The sequence below is a fragment of the Hemitrygon akajei genome, chromosome 10, assembly GCF_048418815.1.
Source record: "Hemitrygon akajei chromosome 10, sHemAka1.3, whole genome shotgun sequence".
NCBI lineage: Eukaryota > Metazoa > Chordata > Chondrichthyes > Myliobatiformes > Dasyatidae > Hemitrygon > Hemitrygon akajei.
In genome coordinates, this window is record NC_133133.1 from 162,871,655 (window position 1) to 162,894,212 (window position 22,558).

Here is a 22,558-nt window from a genome sequence, read left to right on the forward strand (position 1 = left end):
CTTCTTCAGTGTGGTAGTAGCATTTTATTATTAATTCCAAGTTACCAATTAACATCATACCTTCTCACAAATGACTCAAAAGCTTGAATGCAGTATTCTCTCAGCTCATCATCTTCAACACTGCAGAATTTCACAACTAATGGAATGATTTTTTCCAAATATTCTCCTAAAGAGAACACAAAGTTTCAAACATTCTTGCAAATAATGACTTTCACTAACTACTATAAATTTTGCATATTTGTGTTACCTATTCGGTGTCCTGCCTGTCTGCTAATAGCAGCAATGCACTGAATATAGGTCCTGGTTGTAGACATAGATTCGTTTTTAGCAAGTTCTGTCAACAAATGCTCAATCAGGTCAACAAAGACCAAGTTTCCACAGCTCATAACGAGGTGACCAAGGGCTATAATAGTTCTCTTCCGCACAGCAAGCCGAGGACTGGTAAGCTGGGGAAGAAGGCAGTTCAAAATTGATGGATGGAAATTAACCAGCAGACCTCCTTGCCTAGAAAAGACAGAAGATTCCAGTTACAGTTCAACCAAAAATAGTTACTTTTCGTCAACCCATCTAAAGTGCTCTTTCAATTCAGGAATGCGCCAGACATCCCAAGTAACATTACAAAGTGCAAGAAACAAAACACATTTACATTTTCATGATTTTCATAGTCATGTTTGATTTAAAAATAAATTTTGATATTTCTCATCCATTTTCATAATGGAACTACAAGACAAGTAGGCTTCAAATCAAGTCAGGGTTTCTATTCTGTACAATAGAGAAAATATGGGACCAATTAAATTAGACAAATTCAACTGATTAATAAACAGTACATTGACTACATGTTATTCAATAGTTGCCACTTCTGTTCTTTTATTTTTAATACTGTTGGAAAACAGTTGGAAAATGATTGGATATTTTTGAGCTGGAGTATCTTTCAGTTCAGTTTACTTGAAGTAAAAAAAGTTCCACTATACTTACACTTAAGATTTCACATTTATCAGTCTATAAAAAATTTCATGAAGGGCATTTTAATTTACTACATATTAACTTTTTCTATTCAGTGTACTGAGATTTTAAGTTTTTATTGTACCTTATCATACATGGCCTGACAATAGTTCAAGCATTTTTTGGAATGATCTAACAAAGCAAGGTTTAAACCTCTATGCTGAAGTTAAAGGATATTTGAAGATTTAAAAAAAAACTAGAGTTGGAATTCTGAAACAAAAAAAAACAGAAAACATGGTAAACATCAATGGAAGCTGAAACAGGTAATGTTTCAGATCAATGACCAAACTGGAACCCAGTTCAGACGAACTGTTTTCTTCAGAAAACATGAAAACTGTTACTCCTTCACAGATGTTGCCTGATATTTGCTTGTTTCTAGTATTTTCTGTTGCTGTTAAGGATTATACGTTGATCCTACAGTACATGACAAGTATAAAATTTGTAGACAAAATTGTACCAACCTTTCTGTTTAATTAAAAATGATGGTGAAAGGCAGAAACATACTCCCTACATCAGCTGGATTTTAGCTACTCTGGTGTCAATTTTTAAATTAAATCACATTGCTCCCTTCTGCTGTATCTGGTCTTTGAGCTTAGTTGTAATACCGACTCAATGGGCTGGTTACGGCCAGTGATTCCAGAAAGAATTGCCAGCATTCAGCTGTACTTAGTCTCATTCTTCAGCTGACCCAGTTTCAAATTTGTGAGTTACAGAGAAACAGATATTACCCGGCTAACCGTCCACATGGTATTCAATAGTATAGTACAAATTTGCAAGAGTCGAAAGTGTTACAGAAGAATCTGTCCAACATGACAGCAGAATCAGAGACCATTTAGGTCAATAGGAAACACCAGCTTGGATAATGATGAAACGATATTTTTTAGCTACTGAATAGGAAGGACAAGGGTGGCAAGGTGAGAACCTGAGATGTCCAGAGGTGAGGAAATTTAATCAAGACAAAGGGAAAGTATGTAAAGCTTAGGAACAGAATCAAACCGAACCCACGAGGATTATATAAACAGCAGAAAAGAATGCAAGAGGGAATTAGGAGATCAGGAGGGGACATGAAAAATCCTTGGCAAGTGGAATTAAAGAGAATTCCAAGGCATTCTATACATACATCAACAGCATGAAGATAACTAGAGAGAGAGTAGGATCACTCACAGATAAAGGGAGAACATTTGCTTGGATGCAGGGGATGTGGGTGAGGTCTTTAATGACTACTCTACATCAGTATTTACTGAGGAGGATGACATGGCAGATAGGGAGTTCAGTGTTGAGTGCATTGATACATTAAGGCACTTTGAGTTAAAGGAGGACATAGTGTTAGATCTCTCAAAGAGAACTAAGGTGGCTAAGTCCCCAGGGTCTGATGGTACAGATTCCAAGTTATCAAAGAAGAGGAGACTGCTAGAGCCTTGACCAATATCTTCGTGACCTCTTCAGCCACTTGCAAGGTCCCAGAGGACTGGTGAGTAGCTAATGTTGTTCCATTATTCAAGAAGAGAACTACGAATAATCCTGGAAGCTATAGGCCAGTGAGTCCCATGCCAGTGGTAGGGAGATTACTGGAGAGAATTCTTAGGGATAGGATTTATGAGCATTTGGAAAAACATGGCTTAGTGAGAGCTTGTGCGGGGCAAGTCATGTCTTACTAACAATTGAGTTTTTTGACACAGCGATGAGGTTCATTGATGAAGGTAGAGTTGTGTATGTTGTTTACATGGATTTTAATAAGCCATTTGACAAGGTCCCTCATGGAAGACTTATCTAGAAGAATAAGATGCATAGGATCGATGATGAATTGGCCATTTGGATTCAAAACTGGCTTGCCCATAGAAGACACAGATGATGATAGTGGTCAAAGAGAGTTATTCTAGCTGGAAGTCTGTGATTAGTAGTGTTCTGCAGGGATCTGTACTGGCACCTTTGCCAGTTTGTCATGTATATAAATGACCTGGATGAAAATGTAGATATTAAGTTTACAGATGATACTAAAATTGGTGTAATGGATAGCGTAGAAGACTGGGGAAAAAATCACCAGGATATAGATCGGTTTCAAATACGGACAGAGAAATGGCAGGTGGAGTTTAATCTAGCCCAATGTGAAGTGTTGCACCTTCGTAGGACAAATGCAAAGATACAGTGCACTGTTACGGGCAAGATCCTTAAGTTTTGTTGAGCAGAGAGATCTTGGGGTACAAGTTCATAGCTCCCTAGAAGTGGCTACACAGGTTGATAGGGCGGTTGAGAAGACACATGGCATGTTTACTTTTATTAGTTGAGACACTGATTTCAGAAGCCAGGTTGCAGCTTTATAAAACTTAAATCAGGCCACATCTGGAGTTTTGCGTACAGTTCTGATCACCCCATTACTGGAAAGATGTCACTGCTTTGGTCAGGGTGAAGAAGAGGTTTATCAGGATGCTGCCCAGATTAGAAAGCATGTGCTACATGAGAGGCTGAATAAACTTAGGTTGTTTTCTCTTGAGTGGCTGAGGGGAGATCTGATAGAGGTTTATGAGATTATGAGAAGCATAATGTAGATGGATTAAACAGGCAATATATCTTTATTTTTTCAAAGGTTGTAATGTCTAATACAAGAAGGCATGCATTGAAGTTGAGAGTGGGTAATTTCAAAGGAGATGTGAGGGGTGGGTGCCAGAATGTGCAGTCTGGGGTGGTGGTGATAGATAGAAACATTACAGACGTTGAAGACAGACACATTACTGTGGGGAAAATGTAAGCATATGGATATAGTTTAGGCACAAGAGGTTAGTTTAGTTAGCCCTTTGATTACTGATTGGTTTAGTACAACACTGTGGGTTGAAGGGCCTGTTCCTGTGCTGTACTCTTCTCTGTTCAAAGTGTCTTTGAAGTGCCAGGTATTTTAAAAAAATCACAAACACATTTCACAGGCTTTGATATGAGAGGAATATCTATCATCTGTTTTGCCTTGGATGAAATGCTGCAATGGTGTTGCAGGAAGAGTGCTTCACAATTACACTGCCCAATACGTACTCACTGCTGAGGTCTCCCTCATCTCATAACCCAACATGCAAGTGTGGAAGGGCAGCAGTTCTGGCGCTTTGTGTCAAGCCAGTTAATTGTGGATGATGATTCTAGGAAGAAACCCAAGTTCAGAATTATCTATGCTATTTAAATTTGCTAATCTATACTTCAAAATGGCTACCCTCTTGCAGTACCTATTAATCATTAGCCTTTACAGCAGGTTCCCTTAGAGAGTATTGTTACAGTAAATTTCCAAAGCAAAATCCATTTTATTTTCTACCCTCAAGTAACTGCACATTCTTAAAAATGACTCCCTTGAGCAGTTTTTGAACACAAGTGGTGTTATCAAAAGAAATGACTAAAGTTTATTTCTTTATTACTATTACAGAGCTTTACAAAGTATGGATTTTCAACTGACATTCAAAGACAAAATTACCTGCTTAGCATATCTGCCATGATATCCAGAGCTTCCAACTGAACAGAGACATCTTCCTGTTTGGCAATAGCATTAGTGAGACGTCCTGTGATCTTTTTACAAACATTAGCTGCCAAAGCAGATCCTGGAAAATAAATACATATTCCCAAACAGCTCCCACATAAATAATGTGAATGAACTTTAGTGTTGCCTGTGTTCTATGTAACATAGGAATTTGTGTCAGTCATATGATACCACCACTTAGAATACATTTTCTAAAATCACATTTGAAATCTGATTTTCAGCCAGCAACAAACCTAACATTACAGTCTGCCCTCCTTATCCGCGGGTTCCGCATGCGCGGATTCAACCAACCATGGATCAGGAAAACCCAGAAGTTGAGCATTGTTCACCTCGCATCTCGTTCGTTCGCTACTTGTGTGGTGAATGAGAGGAAGGAGTTTAAAGCTAGTAAGGGATGGCTGGGTAGCTATGTAAAGCGCTACAGCCTCAAGAACTTAAAAGATCATGGGAGAATTGGGATCGGCTGATGCCAAGGCGGCATCAGCGTTCCCAGAAGAGCTACGATGGGAACCAATCCTTCGCTGTTAAGGAGGGCCGACTGTGGTTACTACGTCAAAGGCATAAGCAGATAACGAAGTTCTTTGGTCAAATGTGAAATTCTTTAAATAAAAATAATAGGGCAGCATAGCACAACATTTTACAGTACCAGCGAGCCGGGTTCAATTCCTGCTGCTGCCTGAAAGGAGTTTGCACATTCGCTCCATGACCTCGCGGGTTTCCTCCTGATGCTATGGCTTCTTCTCGCAGTCCAAAGATGTACCAGTTGGTAGGTTAATTGGTCATTGTAAATTGTCCTGTGAATCGGCTAGGATTAAATTGGGGGATTGCTGGGTGCTTGAAGGGACAGAAGGGCTTATTCCGCACTGTACCTCAGTAAATAAGTAAAAGCATGATTAGAAAAAGCAAAGAGCAAAATGCATAAAGAATAAAAAAGGGTGTTGAAAAAATGGACCTCGTTTGAAATGTTTAGGACTACTTAAGATAATTTCTTACAATAAGAGTAACTTTGTCACATGTATATTGAAACATAGTGAAATGTGTCATTTGCAGCAACGACCAACATAATCCGAGAATGTCTTAAGTGTTGCCACGCTTCCAGCGTCAACATAAGTTGCCCACAACTTACTAATCTGTATGTCTTTGGAACATAGGAGGAAACTGGAGCACTTGAAGCATGCGGTGACAGAGAGAACATACAAACTCCTTACTGATAGCAGGAACTAAACTGCTGAATGCAATGAGTTTGTATGTTATGGTGCATGACATAGAATTATTTATCACTGGACTTAACTTTCCAATAACACCTCTCACTAACAACTGACCCACTTCTAAACTATTTATCTGCATTATTCATGTAATAATTGTCAATATTATGAGGTCTGTTGCAGGAACACATTTATCTTCCCTCATATTCATCAGTACTTTCGCTTAAGTAAAATTTAACAATCAAATTGAAGGGTTGATTCAAAATAATGGAGCAAAGTGTTTAAATTTGTACTGGGGATCTTTTGAAGTAGATTAGGAATCATGCTTTCATTCAAACAGAAGTGCAAAGGGAACTTGGTTCCCTTTTAAAGGCTGTGAATGGTGGATCAACTATTAGGATAGTATACAAATTAGATGCAACACAAGATAATGACAGAATAGCTTAAAAGAATGGAATAATAAAGCTCATATCTTTAAAAAAATTATTTATGCTCTTCTGACAATAAGTTTATGAGAATTATTATGAGATCAATCAGATAAAGATGTATTGCTTAGATGTATAAATTTCCCCTAGATCAAAGGAGGTGTTAAAACCAGCCAGGCCAGATAAATAGGGAGAATTTACTCAGTAGCATTTCTACTGTCAGTAATTCATCAATACAAGGTTCCAGGAACCTAAAAGCATTCTCCCAGAAAAACATGAAGCAAACAATTGAACTTCCAGCACACAAGAGCTCAAGATCAGAGGTGGGCTACTTGCCAAGACAGTCAAATCTTTCAATGACGAAATAACTGATCTGTTACTTACGTAGCTTTGCCTAATATCCCTTAAAAGCTTAAGTTAATAAAAATCCATCACTCAAAATAACACTAACTTAGTATCCATTATCATTTGATGAACAGCTGCAAATGTTTTCCAAGCTTTGCTCATCAAAGTGTTTACTCATTTCACTCTTCTAAAGCCCAGCCATATTTCATTGTTGCAAGAAAAAGTTTGCAATTACCTGGCTTTCTGCATTAATTACTCATAAAATATTGTCTGATCTTCATCTAAGTCACAATAACAGACAAATACAATCTGTCAAAACTAAGACAACAAACAATTGTACGCCTCATCGATACTGAGTACATCATTTAAATAATCAGTCTAGGTTCAAAAAAGTATGTGAACCTCTGGGGTAATGCCTTCTACAAAAGCTATTTGGATTCAATGAGATAAGATTGGAGGTGTGGGTTGCAGAGGTGCCCTGCCCTGTAAAGAAAGAAAGTCAAGTTACTGACAGAGCCCGCTCTTCTTAAGAAAGATCTGTTTATGTGCATTATGCCTCAATCAAAACAACTTTCAGAGGACCTTAGAAGAATTGTAGAGATACAGGAAGCTGGGGAAGGCTACAGCAGTATTTCAGTGTTCGTCAGTCCACAGAAACAGAAATTGTCTATAAATGGAGGAAATTCAGCACTGTTTCTACTCTCCCGTGGAGTGGGAGTCCTGCAAAGATTAGACCAAGAGCACAATGTGCTGAAGCAAGTGAAGAAGTAACCAAGGATAACACAAGACCTGCAGAAATCTATAGAACTTGCTAAAGTCTCTGTTCATGTTTCCACTACAAGAAAAACAAGAATGATGTTCACGGAAGGACACCATGGAGAAAACCACTGCTCTCCAAAAACAAACATTGCTACACATCTCAAGTTTGCAAAAGACCTCCTGGATGCTCCACAACATTTCTAGAACAATGTTCTATGGCCAGGTGAGACAAAAGTTGAACTTTTTGACAGAAATGCACACCACTATATCTGGCGGAAAAAAGGCACCGCACACAAACACTAAAACCTCATCCCAACAGTGAAGTATGATGGAAAGAGCATCAAGGTTCGGAGCTGCTCTGCTGCCTCAGAGCCTGGACAGCTTGAAATCATTGAGGGAACAATGAATTCCAAGACATTTTACAGGAGAATGTCAGGGTAGCAATCATGAAGCTTAATAGAAGTTGGATGATGCAACAAGACAATGATTTGAAACAAGAATAAATTAACAACAGAATGGTTTAAAAAGAAAATTTTTGTTTTAGAATGGTCAAGTCAGAGTCCGGGACCTTAATCCCATTGAGATGCCATGGAATGATCTGAAGAGGGCTGTTCATGCAAGGTATCCTAGAAATACTGATGAACTGAAACAGTTTTGTATGGAGGGATGGTCTAAAATTCCTCCTTGCTGTTATGCAAGTCTGATCAACAGCTACAGAAAACATTTTGTGGAGGTTATTGCTGCTGAAGAAGGTGCTACCAGTTATTAAATACGAGGGTTCACATATTTTTTCCAGCCTGGATTGTGAATGATTAAAATGTGTTCAAGACAGACATGAAAAGATCAACTGTTTGTGTGTTATTAGCATAAGCAGATTGCATTTTCCTATTATTGTGACTGAAGATGAAGATTAGACCACACTTTATGAGTAATTATTGCAGAAAAACAAGTAATTGCAAGGGTTTACAAAGTTTTGCTTGCATCTGTATGTTAGGATCCCATTTCCAACCTCCCCAGTTTGTGAAAAGAAGAGGGTCCATGTGTCTCAAAAACATTCCCAACCATTAGCATGGGATTTTGACATCTTCAATTGTTTTGGTGGCACTGTAGCTTAGCAGTTACAGCACCAGCTCTGTGTGTTCAATTCCGCCACTGTCTGTAAGAGTTTGAACGTTCTCCCGTTAACCAAGTGGACTTCCTCCTACTCCATTTTCCTCCCACATTGCAAAGTCATATGGATTCGTAGGTTAATTGGTCACGTGGGTATAATTGGGTGGCACAGGCTTGTTGGGTCGGAAGTGCTTGTTAATGTGCTGCAACTCTAAACTGATGACTTTCTAATATTGATCATCCATTATGATCTGAAGGGTTGAATCGGCTAGCAGTGACAAATTATAATTTTAACCATATTATGACAACTAACTCCACTAACTGTTTCTATATCCACATTTAAATATTACCAAGACTAACATTAAAATAGTTTTTCCCCCACTTTTGTGCTTTGAATTTAAAAAAGAATGGTATTCACTCAGTGGTTTACAGATCTGGGTGATCAGTGATGCAAGTGCTAACATAATCAAAGTGATGATGATTTCAGCAGTGAAGGTATAGGCATCATTCATTCCTGGGAAGGATGGTAACCTTAAAACTTGTTAATGAGAAATTCAAATGAAGGGTTCTGGATCATTTGAGTACAAGCTTACCACTAGAGGCTGGAGGCAACTCTCCAATCACCGTTTTCAGTCCAATACTGGAAATATCTCGTAGTTGTTCCTTATCTGACAGCATATTGGTACACAATGTATCCACAATTGTTTCCACCTGATATTCCTTTACTTTGCTGACCAATGGGCCAAGACTAAGGGACAAATATTTAATTAGAAAATAAATAGAAAAATTGATTGGAACATACTCAAAAGCATGTTTTGATACACAAATAATGTACATATACACTTCAGATTTAATATTAAATGCAAAATTTTCTCTTCTAAAATAAACTCATCAAAATAAATCAAAATTTTAAAAGCTGCAGATGCTGTAAATATGATATAAAAATGCTGGAAATGCTCAACAAATTTAAAGATCCTTCCTCAAAACTGGAAAGGGATAAATTAAGTTAGTTTTAAATTGTTTTGCAACTAAATAGTAACTTGCTTCCTCCTTTTGACAAAGGCTCTATAATTTAAAATATTAACATTTTCTCTTTTCAGATGCTGCAAGCCCGGATGCATATTCCTAGCACTTTTTTTTTTGTTCTGTTCTTTCCACAACTAATTTTTAAACAACAATTGTTTTTTCTTGTGAGAACAATGTGATTACTATGGCTAATACTAAATTAAATGATTTGTAAAGTAAAAATTACACTTGTTTCAATGACTATAAAAGTCTTGTCAAAACACAGCCAGTAGTAAATCATTAAATAATAAATTCCTTTATTCCCAAAATTTATGCAAGAGTTAAGATTAGTGATTTGGAGCAAGCTGTCACAAAGAATGCATTATGATTTAATGCATAAAACAACCATATGTGTTATATAACATGATTTAAATATACAGATTGTCAAAAGGTAAGTGAAATGTACTTGCACACACTAAGAGCCTGAAAACACACTGAACTAAATATTTGGGACTGATTCCACAAGTTCTGTGGTTCTGAGCAACAATACAAAACTCTGGGGAACTTAGCAGATCAAGCAGCACCTGTGGAGGGAAATGAAAATTGGAAGTTCCAGGCAGAGACCATTCATCTGGGCTGGAGACGAAGGAGGAAAAAACCAGAGTAAAATGTGCGGGGGGGGGGGGGGGGGGGGGAGGAGAAGGGTTGAAGGCACATGGGTGAGAAAGGGAATGTGAGAAGGTAGTAGGTGAAAGAGGTAAAGTGCTGAAGAAGGAATAAAGAGAAAGAAGTGGGGGATCAGTGGGAGGTGATGGGCCGGTCATGGATGTAGGGCAGGGTAAAAGGGCCACCAGAATAAGGGGGAATAAATGGGATGAGGGGCATGGCTGGGGGAAAACAGGAGAGTGCTTACCTTAACTTAGAGAAATCAATTTGCATGCTGTCAGGCTGAATAAAGATGGAATACAAGGTGCTGCTCCTCCAACTTACCTCACTGGTAGGTCAAGGAATTTGTGGGCAGGCATGTCAGTGTGGGAATGGCAAATGGAACCGAAATGGGTGGCCACTGGGGGAATCACTGCTGTAGCAATGGACAGTGTATATCTGCTTGACTACGGTTCTGAACTGAAAGTAGACTTCCAAGTGCACTGTCAAATGCAGAACCCTGGGATTTCAGACTCCATGGATTGCATCCTCTCTAGCCAGAGGCAAGGTCCCAGAGGTCTGGAAAGTAGCCCATGATGTTTCTTTGCTCAAAGAAAATAGGGATATTTCAGGAAATTAAAGGCCAAAGAGCCTGACTTCAATGATAGGGAAGGGTTTAGAAAAAAATTTTAGGGATACGATTTACTCATATTTGGAAGAATATGGACTAATTGGGGTCAGTTAGCATGGCTTTGTATTTTTTGAGGAGATGACCAAATTGAATGATAAGGGAGGGAAGTGATTGTTGTATACATAGATTTTAGTATGATGAAGGTGTTATCCTGACTGGAGGTCTGTTACCAGCGGTTTACTACAGGATCAGTGCTGGGACATTTACTACTTATGATGTAAATAAGTGGAATGGATAAAAACCTAGATGAGTTGGTAAATTTGCACACAAACACAAAAAATGGTCGAGTTGCAGACAGTGAAGAAGATAGTCAAAGGAAGCAACTGGATACAGTTATGGGTGGGAAAATGTCAGACGGGAGTTTAATCTGGTTAAGTGCAAGATGTTGCACTTAGGGCAATCAAATAAATAATCGCCAAAATATATTTAAAAGGAATAATTAACAGCAGCACCATTGACAGCAAATCCAAATCCATACCTGCCTGAAAGTTACAACGCAAGCAGACGGAGTGGTAAAAGTTGTGTATGCTATGCTTGCCTTCATCACTAGGAGCACAGCGTATAAGAGTTATAGAGTAGTATGTGCAGTTCTAGTTCAGTCCAGGAAACTAAAAGACCAAAGAGCCTGACATCAATGATAGGGAAGCAAGTATTTTAAGGGATGACTTACTCATATTTGGAAGAACATGGTTAATTGGGGTCAATCAACACAGTTTCCTGGGACAAGTCATATCTTACAAAGTTGATTATTTTTGAGGAGGTGACCATTGCAGAAAGGAAGCCTTGGAAAGGGTTCAGAAGAGATTGCCAGGATTAGAGGGTATTAGCTTTAAAGAGGTTGGACAAATTTGATCTTTTTTTTTCCTGGAGTTTTGAAGGCTGCTTCCAATAAGCTTTAAGGGTAATAATTTGAAAATAGTAATATGCTGTGCACTAAAATCTTCATGCCAAACTCTGGTTATTTTCCCAATGGCCTTAAATTGGTATTAAGATATCTAGTTTCTGTTTCTATACAATTACTATAAAGTTAGGCCTTTTTAATGGCTTGGTACAAATACTCTGTTAATAATAAAATGGATCCAATAAAAACTGCACGTAGTTATATAAGACATTGCTGAGGCCGAATTTGGAGTATTGTGAGCAGTTTTGGTCACCTAATTATAGGAAGGTATTAATAAGGTTGAAAGAGTTTAAAGAGTGGTAAAGAGTTGAAAGAAGGTTTACAAGGGTGTTGACGGGACTTGAGAAAATGAGTTACAGAGAAAGGTTGAATAGGTTAGGACCTTATTCCCTGGAGCGTAGAAGAATGAGGGGAGATTTGATAGAGGTATATAAAATTATGATGGGTATAGATAGAGTGTATGCAAGCAGGTTTTTCCCACTGAGGCTAGGGGAGAAAAAAACCAGAGGCATGGGTTAAGGGTGAAGGGGGAAAAGTTTAAAAGGAACATGGGGGGGGGGGGAGGGCTTCTTCACACAGAGAGTGGTGGGAGTGTGGAATGAGCTGCCAGATGAAGTGGTAAATGCAGGCTCACTTTTAATATTTAAGAAAAACTTGGACAGGTACATGGATGAGAGGGGTATGGAGGGATATGGTCCAGGTGCAGGTCAGTGGGACGAGGCAGAAAAGTGGTTTGGCACAGCTAAGAAGGGCCGAAGGGCCTGTTTCTGTGCTATAATGTTCTATGGTTCTAGAGATTAGGATATATAGGAAATATGATCAATATATATCCACAAAAATAGAACATCGTGAAAAGGTATGTCTTAATAAAATTGCTTAAGACAATATAAAAATATGCACACCAGACAAATTAATTCTTCAAGCTAAATATGATGGCTAGTTATTTAGTTTTGATCAGTGTTATGACAATATAAAAATATGGACACCAGACAAATTAATTCTTCAAGCTAGATATGATGGCTAGTTATTTAGTTTTGATCAGTGTTATCCGAAAGAATCAGGATCAGTTGTTTGTGGGATAAGCATACACAAGTAATAGAACAGAATAATGTAATGTAACTACTAATGGCACAGAAGTATGCACCCACTCCTAAGCCCCATCATCTAGCATTTAAAGTTTAGCAAAGCAATCTCAGGCACCTGATTACAGAAATGGATAGCAAGCCTTCTTGAGCAGGGCCCAATTAAAAAATAAAACTATTCAGTGATGATTTATTCAATAACACCCATTCCCAGAACACAAACTAACAAAGAAATAGCTGCATAACTCAAGTCCAGGTAGAAATTTGCCTATACTGAGGAGGGCAATTCTAGGGAAGGGTATAGGTCATACGCACCCCATCATAATAGTATGGCATATTGGAAAGGGAACTGGTTGATTATTGTCATATGTGCCAAGGTACAGTAAAAAGATTGCCTTGCATACTGTTTATACAAATCAATTCATTAAACTGTGCTGTGAGGTAGCACAATGTAAAACAAGAACAGAATGCAGAATAAAATGTAACAGCCATAAATAAAGTACATGCAAGAAAGTAATAACTTGCCAGATCATTATAAGGTAGACTAAGGTCTAGAATCCATTGTATCATACCAGATATTATATGAAGGCCTCATGGGAAATTCTACTAAATAACCAACTATTCAAGCAAGTATAGAATAATGATTACTGCAACTTTGTTTTCTGAATTGAGAATGATCTTTTACCATTTAACAGCAAGATTCTGTACTTCACCATTCTTGTCTTCCAGTAACTTCAAGATCATTTTGACCACTTTTCGTTCACTGTCGTCATCCAATTTAATTGAATCTTTTTGCAATTCTGTCATCAAATCATTGGTTGCCATGAATCTAAAAATCATACAAATGAAATGCAGTTCTGTTAAAACAAGATTTCCATTACGTTTAATTTTCCATTAACACTGACTACAAATTCCATGGCAAATTTGAATATTGCACATTTTTCATTGACTAGCAAACAGATAAAATGCATTTGTAATGGTGTTTTAGCTGCTTTACATTTTAGAACAAATAAACCTCCTGTGAGAATGCTTTAAGGAACTGGAGCTGTAGCTTGATGACCGTCAATTCATATGAGGTGGTGACAGACAGGAGTTACAGGGAGGTAACCACCCCTAGATTGCAGAGGACAGGTAACTAGGTGAATGTCAGGACAAAGCGGGGAAAGGCACTGCCAGTGCAGAGTACACCCGTAACATTGAATCAGATCTGCAGGTTTGGTGAGTGAGACAGAAAACACTGGTTGTGAATAAGTATATTATTTATCAACAACTTGATCATTCATGTTCCCCAAGTTATAGAAACTATAAGCAGAATATTCACCAAAACACTTAGTTAAAAGTGCATGCAGAGCACCTTCCCAATGCCAAATGCACCACTTGTCTTAAACAAAGGAAGGGAGAGCAAGCCCCTTCCACATGCTATTTTATACCTGGGATATTTGAAACTGGACACCAGGCAGTTAACCAATGGGAAAGGAATTGTAGTTTCTAAACTAACCCATCAAGACAAAGTGACTTTTGACAAGCAGAATAAGCCATGCCACCCCACGGGCAACACCTGTGGCCATTCCCCTCAATAATAAAGATATAACTTTGGATACTAATGAAGGGAAATACCTACCAGGGGGGAGCCACAGTGACCAGGTCTGGTACTGGGGCTCAGAGAAACAGAGGTGAAAAGGACTGTAGTGTTGGTAGGTGATTCCTCAGTCAGAGGAACTGAAACGCGGTTCAGTGGACGCGAAAGGCACCTGAATGGTATGCTGCCTTGCTGGTGCCAAGATCAGGAAGGTCCAAGGCATTCTTAAGGGCGAGGGTGAGCAGCCAGAAGTCTTGATGCATATTGGCACCAATGAAAGATGAGGAAGTCCTGAAAACAGGAAGTTGAGAAAGAGGACCTCCAGGGTAGTAAACCTGGATTGCTGCCTATGCCACACGGCAGAGAGGCAAGAATAGAATGAATTGGCAGGTGAATGCATGGCTGAGGAACTGGTGCAGGGGGCAGGAGTTCAGATTTATAGATCATTGAGATCTCTTCTGTGAATTTGAATTAATTTAAATCTTACATCCATCCCACAAAGTGATTGGAGTAAAACTCTCTGCCTTATGACTCTGTTGCAATATACGGACATGTGAATTTAAGTCTAATGGCTTGTAGAAAGAAGCTGTCCCATAGCTTATTGGTCCTGGGTTTAATGCTGCAGTTCCATTTGCCAGACAGAAGCAGCTGAAACAGTTTATGGTTGGGATGACTGGTGACCCCACTGATCTTTCAGGCCTTCGTTCTGCACATCCACAGATGCACTCGGCTGCCCATACCACTTTCTGCAGTACCCAGCAATCAAGGTTGGTGCGGTTCCCATACCAAACGGTGATACAGCCAGTCAGTATGCTCTCAATGGTGCATCTGTAGGTGGTCTTGGGAATTTGGGAGCCCTGCTGAACTTCAGTTGCCTGAGGTAGAAAAGACACTTATGGTTTTTTTTTGCCACAAGGCCTGCGTACACAGTCCAAGTGAGATCTTCGGTGGTGCGTATACCAAAGAACTTGAAACCATTCACCCTCTCTTGCTGGGAAAGGTATGAGCTGTACAAAAGGGGACAGGTTACAAAAAGAGTTGGCTAGAGATTATGGATGCATTAGTAATGATCTTTCAAGAATCACTAGATTCTGGAAGACTGGAAAATTGCAAATGTCACTCCATTCTTCAAGGGAGAGAGGCAGAAGAAAGGAAATTATAGGCCAGCTAGTCTGACCTCTGGTTGGGAAGACGTTGCAGTCAATTATTAATGAAGTCTCAAGGTACTTAGTGGCACCTGATAAAACAGGCATAGTCAGCATGATTTCCTCAAGGGAAGATCTTGCCTGACAAATCTGTTGGAATTATTTGAAAAAATAAGCGTGATAGAGAAAGGAGAATCAGTTGATGGTCCGTACTTGGATTTTCAGAAGGCCTTTGACAAGCTGCCACACATGAATCTGCTTAACAAGCTACAAGCACATGGTATTACCAGAAAGATTCTACCATGGATAACACAGTGGCTGACTGGTAGGAAGAAAAGGGCTGGAATAAAGGGAGTCTTTGCTGTTTGGATGCCAGTGACTATTGATGTTCCACAGGGGTCTGTCTCGGGACCAATTCTTTTTACGCTATATGTCAATGATTTGGATAATGGATTTGATGGAAAGTTTGCACACAATACAAAGATATGTAGAAGGGCAGGTAGTTTTGAGAAAGTAGAGAAGCTACAGAATTAGGTAGATTAGGAGAATGAGCAAAGAAGTGGCAGATGGATTGTAGTGTCAGGAGGTGTATGGTCATGCACTTTAGTAGAAGAAATGAAAGGGCTGACTATTTTCTAAATGGAGAGAAAATACAAAAAACTGAGACACAAAGGGAGTCAGGATATGAAGGGATATGGAAGAAGTAGGAAATTGGTGCTGAGGGGAAAAATTGATCAGCCATTATGAAATGGCATAGCAGACTCCATGGACTAAAATCGCCTGATTCCGCTTCCATATCTTATGGGTCTTAAACCTACTATTGAAATATTTTACATCAAGGCATTCAAAATCAAGTGAAAACAAATGATATCCCAGAACAGTTCTCATGTAGTTCATGCAAAATGCACACCAAAATTATTAATACAAAAACTTAAAACTATCAACTAAAGCAACAAAGTTCCTTCCATATTCTTTTGAAATCTTCTGGTCCTACTTCAAATTATGGGGAGAGTGTTTTGACATCAAAAACTGCACTTCTATATGTGTTACACAAATAGCCACAAGTAAAGCTCATGGGATCAGAGGCAAACACTAATGGCAGATGGGTGAATACTGGCAGCAAATCTCTTGTGCCAGAATATTGGTACCAGAATTCAAGGCTGCATTCAGATTTCTCACCTTCCACTGACTGCTAGTTGTCAATTACCTCACAGTTTTCTCCCACTTCCATGTTTAATCTAATGAAACTCCAAGTAATCTTAATATGGTTGATTTCAGTTAATTGGGCCATCAGCTAATCAGGACAGCCATTTATTTGTGACAACTCTTAATGAACAAAAACAAATCAAGAGCACAAATCCCCTTCATTTATTTGGGATACTGTGCCATGTAATTCGGACAGGAGACTGTTGCCGAAGTTTCTAAATAGTGAAAGTCACGTGTACTTGTGTGGCCGCCAGACATTACATTGTGCTTAGTGCAAACAGATCCTAAATAGCATTAGTTGTGTGTTTCTTTCAGAATTTTTAAGAATTGATTTAAATACATCCATCCCACAATGTGAGGGAGTAAAAATCTTTGTTATGACTCCGGCACAATGCACAGACATGTGAATTTATAAGTCCAATGGCTTGCAGGAAAAAGCTGTTCCGTAGCCTATTGGTCCTGGCTGTGGTACCATTTGCCAGACAGAAGCAACTGAAACAGATTATGGTTGGGATGACTGGTGTCCCCGATGATCTTCCAGGTCTTCTTTCTGCATGTGCTCCTGTAAATGTCCTCAATGGAGGGAAGTTCACTTCCACAGATGTGCTGAGCTGTCTGTACCACACTCTGCAGTGCCCAGCAATCAAGGCTGATGCAGTTCCTGTACCAGATGATGATACAGCCAGTCAGGATGCTTTCAATGGTGCCCCTGTAGAAGGTCTTGAGGAATTAGGGGCTCATGCTGAACTTCTTGTCACCTGAGATGGAAGAGACACTTGTGCTTTTTTGCCACACAGCTGGCATTACAGCCCAGGTGAGATTTTCAGTGAGGTGTATACTAAATAACTTGAAACTACTCACCCTCTCAACTGCAGACCCACTGATGCTGATAAGGGCAAGCCTGTTTCCATTTCTCCTGTATTCCACAATTACCTCTTGTCTTTTGGACATTGAGAGAAGTTGTAATCTTGGCACCACTGTGTCAGGGTGTCAACCTCTCCTCTGTAGGCTGTCTCATTACTGCTAGAAATAAGGCCGATCAAAGTTGTGTCATCTGCGAATTTGATCAGCAGGTTCGAGTTGTGTGTAGCAGCACAGTTGTGGGTGTAAAGGGAGTAGAGGAGGGGACTCAGGACACAACCCGGGGGGGCCTCTGCTGAGGGTCAGAGATGAGGGAGCCCATCCTTACCACCTGTCAGTGATCCAATAGGAAGCCAAGAGGAAGTCACAAGGCGGGGTGCTGGCCAAGGTCTCTGAGCTTCCTATCAAATCTGGAGGGAATTATGGTGTTGAATCCTTATCTGTAGTCCACAGACAGCATTCTAACATATACATCACTATTCTCAAGCTGAATGAGGACAGTGAGTAATTCTGTGGCCATGGCATCATCAGTAGACCAGTTCCGTCGGTAGGTGGAGTGCAGGGGATCCATGTAGGCGGCAACATGCTGCAGATGTAATCTTTCACCAGCCTCTCAAAGCATTTGCTTAAAATTGAGGTGAGTGCAACAGGGTATCAATCGTTCAAGCATGCCACCTTGGTTTTGTTAGGTACAGGGACAATGATAGATGATTTGAAACAGGAGCACATGACACACTGGGAGAGGGAGAGATTAAAAATATCTGTAAACACACCATCTCCTGTTCAGAAAGCAGTTTTTTTTTTTGTTACTGATAGTTGGCAAGAAGTTAAGTAGAAAGATGATTTGGAACTGTTTTCACTGTGGATTCAAGCATTCAGGCTCAGAGATGCCAGAAATGAAAATGAAACTTCAACATGTTAGGTACAAAGAATTTGGAGGAACTACCAATCACCTTGAATATAACAATTAAAATGAAGATTTGGAGGATGCATCATCAAAACCATTGTACAAAGGCAGTGCATTATCTGCAATAGGTGCCTGCACTGCTTTTGTTCATCTAGTCAATCAAAAGAACACAGCGGCATACAATGGATGAATTCCTCCAATAACTATTGGGAACTGTAAGCACACTCACAAAATGCTGGAGGAACTCAGCAGGTCAGGCATCATCTATGGAAAAGAGTACAGTCAATGTTTCAGGCTGAGACCCTTCATCAGGACTGATTGATGAAGGGTCTCAGCCCGAAAGGTCAACTATTTACTCTTTTCCATAGATGCTGCCTGATCTGCTGAGTTCCTCCAGCATTTTGTGTGTTGTTTGGATTTCCAGCATTTTTTCCAGATTTCTTTTCTGGTTTGCCATTGGGAACTATATGCAGTTCTGATGCACTGCAGTAAGCGTAATGTTCTAATTTGTCTGCATTTCATTTAAATACATAATGTGTTACTCAGTTACACAATAGTTCGTCTTTCTACATACTTTAAATATTTCCACAAAACTTTGGCTAATTGGGGCAGCTGCTTTAACTGGGCCAAAATGTATTATTTCCAGTGTATCCCACTGCATTTTTAAAGCTCTCCTGACAGCCTGGGAACTGAATCCAGCTTTTCCATTTTCAGTGTATAAATTGAATCCTCACCAACTGCATTCCCCTCCAGTCTTTCCAATCCATCCCACAGAACAATGTCAGAACTGGACATAATTTTGGCTCAGATTAAGGGGCAGGTTTAAAGACTTGAAAGTAGTGCTTAGTTCTGTAAATTCATAAATTCTAACTTAGCCTGTAGCTTTAATCTTGGTTCTTTTACCCTTTAAACATGCACCATTTATCTTGCCTCAAAATACATATTGAACAAGATGTTGCTATGAGCAAAGGCACTCTATAATAAACAATGCACAAAGAACTTGTGACCTCAGTTGCATGGGCTTCCACTTTCCCCTCATCAGTTGCTGTTTCATAACAATTCAATACCATCCCTGAGATAGCACAGCTATGACATCTTTCCTTATACTGGATGTACTAGATGTGCTGATGGCAGGGTGGAGATGCATCTCTACCAAAGGTGGTGTAAGGTGCTCCTTGTCTGCTAATCCACAGATCACCTTTGGGAAAGGCATAGCATTGATCAGGGTCATGTGAAGCCATGGGAGCAAGTGGTGGATGGTCGTATGAGCAGCTGGTGCATATCAGAAGTCCTGGTTATGTGACCACTGACACCAGGCAATCAATGAAAAACAGTAATAATGGCTGAGGTCACCCAAATTGTAAAAACACAATCATGGTCATGGATAAGTCCATGATCGCCAATGTCATATGACACGGCACATGATGATGACAAAGCAACCAGACTTAAACATACTTAAAGAGCAAACCAATGGCCCTGCCAGTGACCTTATAGAGGTGTATAAAATCATGAGGGGCTTAGATAAAGTGTATGCACTGTATTTCCCAGGGAAATGAGGGGGGACAAAACACAAGAGGGTGTAAGTTTCAGGTCAGAGAGGAAAAGATTTAAAAGAAACCTGAGGGGCAAATTTTCACACAGAGGGTGATGCACATATGAAATGAGCTGCCGGGGGAAGTTATTGAAGCAAGTAGCATAGCAACTTTTCAGACATTTGGACTGGTCTATAGTTAGGAATGATTTTGAGGAATATGGGTCAAACACAGACAAATGGGACTAGTTTAGAATGGCATATCTCTTAGCATGGATGATTTGGGTTGAAGAACTTAACTCCATGCTGTATTATTCTGTAACTCAAGTGGTGTCTACATTCTGAATAACTCATTTTTCCAGAGGTATCCTCGTCATTCCCATGTTTACTCAGGACCACAGCAACAATACTAAAATTGAGTGCAGTATGTGAAATTGTGAACTTGCAAATAATTTCAAATCTACCCCTCTTGAACAGATTGGTTTAGGATACTGATGCAGCTAGGTGCAAAACCCTCCATGAATCAGATTGGTTGCACTTACTGTGAAGATTATGCAGTCAGGATTGATCCAACAATGAGACAAGGAATACTGAGCTGCCTCTGGTAGGTAAAAGCAGTGGGAAATGTAAAACACAATGACTTGACGGGTCAAGCTGAAAGGACCACATTACTGAAACGCTGCTCTTTACGTGCAATTGATTTTGAAGCATCAGCAACACCGCTCTGGTCCAAAAATGTAACTTAAAACCTAATTTATTAGCCATCACATTCAACAGGTTTTGGCCACAGTTTTCAAATCCTCCAATGCAATGTGACCATCAGATGCCTTTTCAGCTTTCCAAAGTAAATGTTTCTTCTAGCATGTGTTTATTCTTCCATTACAGTATTTATCAAACCTACCATCATGGACGTACAAGAGCCTGAAGAGAGACACTCAACATTTTAGGAACACCTTCTTCCCTTCTGCCATTAGATTTCTGAATGGACAATGAAACTGTGTACACTACCTCACGTTTTTCACTGGCCTCTTTTTGCACTACATATATACACACACACTACAGCATTTTCCTGGGCAACCAGAAGAAATGCAAATCAATATACTTTTGTCTTCACCTACAAATCATTCAGGGCTCTAAACAAGATTTCCACATAAAGTGCTTTATTTTTATTTATGATTCCATCAGATATGATGTCCCTAACAAGACTGTATACCAAATAGGCAATTAATTCTGAAGGCCTAACCCCAAGCTTTTTTTTCGCTGTTATCACTTTAATTTTTTGCTTCACTTAAATCTGCCCTCACTCACTCTTCGTCAGTTGATAAATCACTGCAAAGCTCATGCAAACACATGAAATATTATCTCATTTTCTAATTGGTCACATTGTAACCTTCCCAGGTCAACATTGTGTTCAGTATCTTTCAGACGCAATTATTATTTTTCAAATTTCCAATATTCTTCCCACTCCTTTGGTGCCTTCTGATTACTATCTATTTACACAAACTATATTTATTTATATGGCTCTAAACTCGCCAACTTATTCTGTCACAGATCTTTCCCCTCGCACTACAACTGCATCACTATTTAATTCCAGTCCCTAACAAAATCATCGTCCAGGATTTTCCAGTATTATTGCCTTTATTTAGGAATGATTGGTATATTTTTAAAAACGATGTAACCATTTCAATCACCGCCCTAACCAGCAACATAAAAACTGGAGTTTGCCATTAAAAAACAGGCTGAAAGCTAGATGGCCCAGGAACTGAGCAAAAAGAGGATGGCCGGGGGCCATTACAAGCCTCTGTAATAGTTGCTGTACCCATTACTTCATTCGAGAGGTCGGGGAAAGCAAGAGCAAGGTTGGAAAGGAAGGGGGCAGGGGAGGCGCGGGAAGGGAGGGGCGGGGAAGGGAGACTGTGACTAACTAATAAACGGAGCCTGGCACAAACTTCGATGGCAAGGAGACAAAGCGGCAGCATCAGGCCGTCACCTGAAGTCCTTGTCGCTGGACGTCATCTTCTCCAGCAGGTTGGAGATGTGGTAGGAGGCGCTCGCCATGTTGCGGCCTTCACCCCAGCGCCTTGCGGCCACGCTTGACGCTTCCTTCACCTCCGACTGCGGCCCCGGCTGTCCGGCTTCACGGACGGGAGGGAGAGAGGGAGTAAAGTGATGAAGGGGCGGCAATAGCGCGCAGCTGTGTGGCCACACTAGCGTCGGCGGAGCGCTCTACTCCCTCCACACAGCAGCAAAACCGCCGCCAACGCGCGTCTGCAGGAGCTTGGCGCAACCCCCGCCGAGGGTCGTAGTTCACCGCGCATGCTCCGTCGGCAGCTCGCAGCTGCGCACTGTCACCGCCAGCGGATTCAATCGTTCGCGCGAAACTGGTCGTCCGACGTGCTGGAGAGGTACAGTACCCGTGTGGGAAAACAGAAATTATAAAGAAATAGGGAGAAAATCCGCACGAGGAAACTAACAGCACCACCGATGCTGAAAATATGTAATAAAGTGGTGAAAATGTGGACAAAAGCAGCAAGTGAGGGAGAAAATGTGCAAATGGAAAACAGAAAGTTTCAGATACGAGACCCTTGTTTTTGCAGACATTTCTCCCTCCCTATGTACCGTTTTATATAATTTGTATACTGCGTGTT

General features: G+C 40.0%; 1 protein-coding gene across 2 annotated transcripts in view; it reads right to left on the bottom strand.

Moving 5' to 3' along the window:
- Nucleotides 1-22,214, bottom strand: part of cand1 (cullin-associated and neddylation-dissociated 1) — a 39,879-nt gene extending 17,665 nt beyond the window's left edge. For both annotated transcript variants that reach the window (XM_073059569.1, XM_073059568.1), the window contains exons 1-6: nucleotides 21,901-22,214; nucleotides 13,367-13,510; nucleotides 8,951-9,105; nucleotides 4,451-4,574; nucleotides 248-504; nucleotides 61-166 (exon numbers count right to left, since the gene is read on the bottom strand). In XM_073059569.1, coding sequence (XP_072915670.1) covers nucleotides 61-166; nucleotides 248-504; nucleotides 4,451-4,574; nucleotides 8,951-9,105; nucleotides 13,367-13,510; nucleotides 21,901-21,968 — 854 coding nt within the window. In that variant the 5' untranslated portion in view covers nucleotides 21,969-22,214. The remainder of the gene's footprint in view (nucleotides 1-60; nucleotides 167-247; nucleotides 505-4,450; nucleotides 4,575-8,950; nucleotides 9,106-13,366; nucleotides 13,511-21,900) is intronic.
- Between the last annotated feature and the right edge of the window lie 344 nt (nucleotides 22,215-22,558).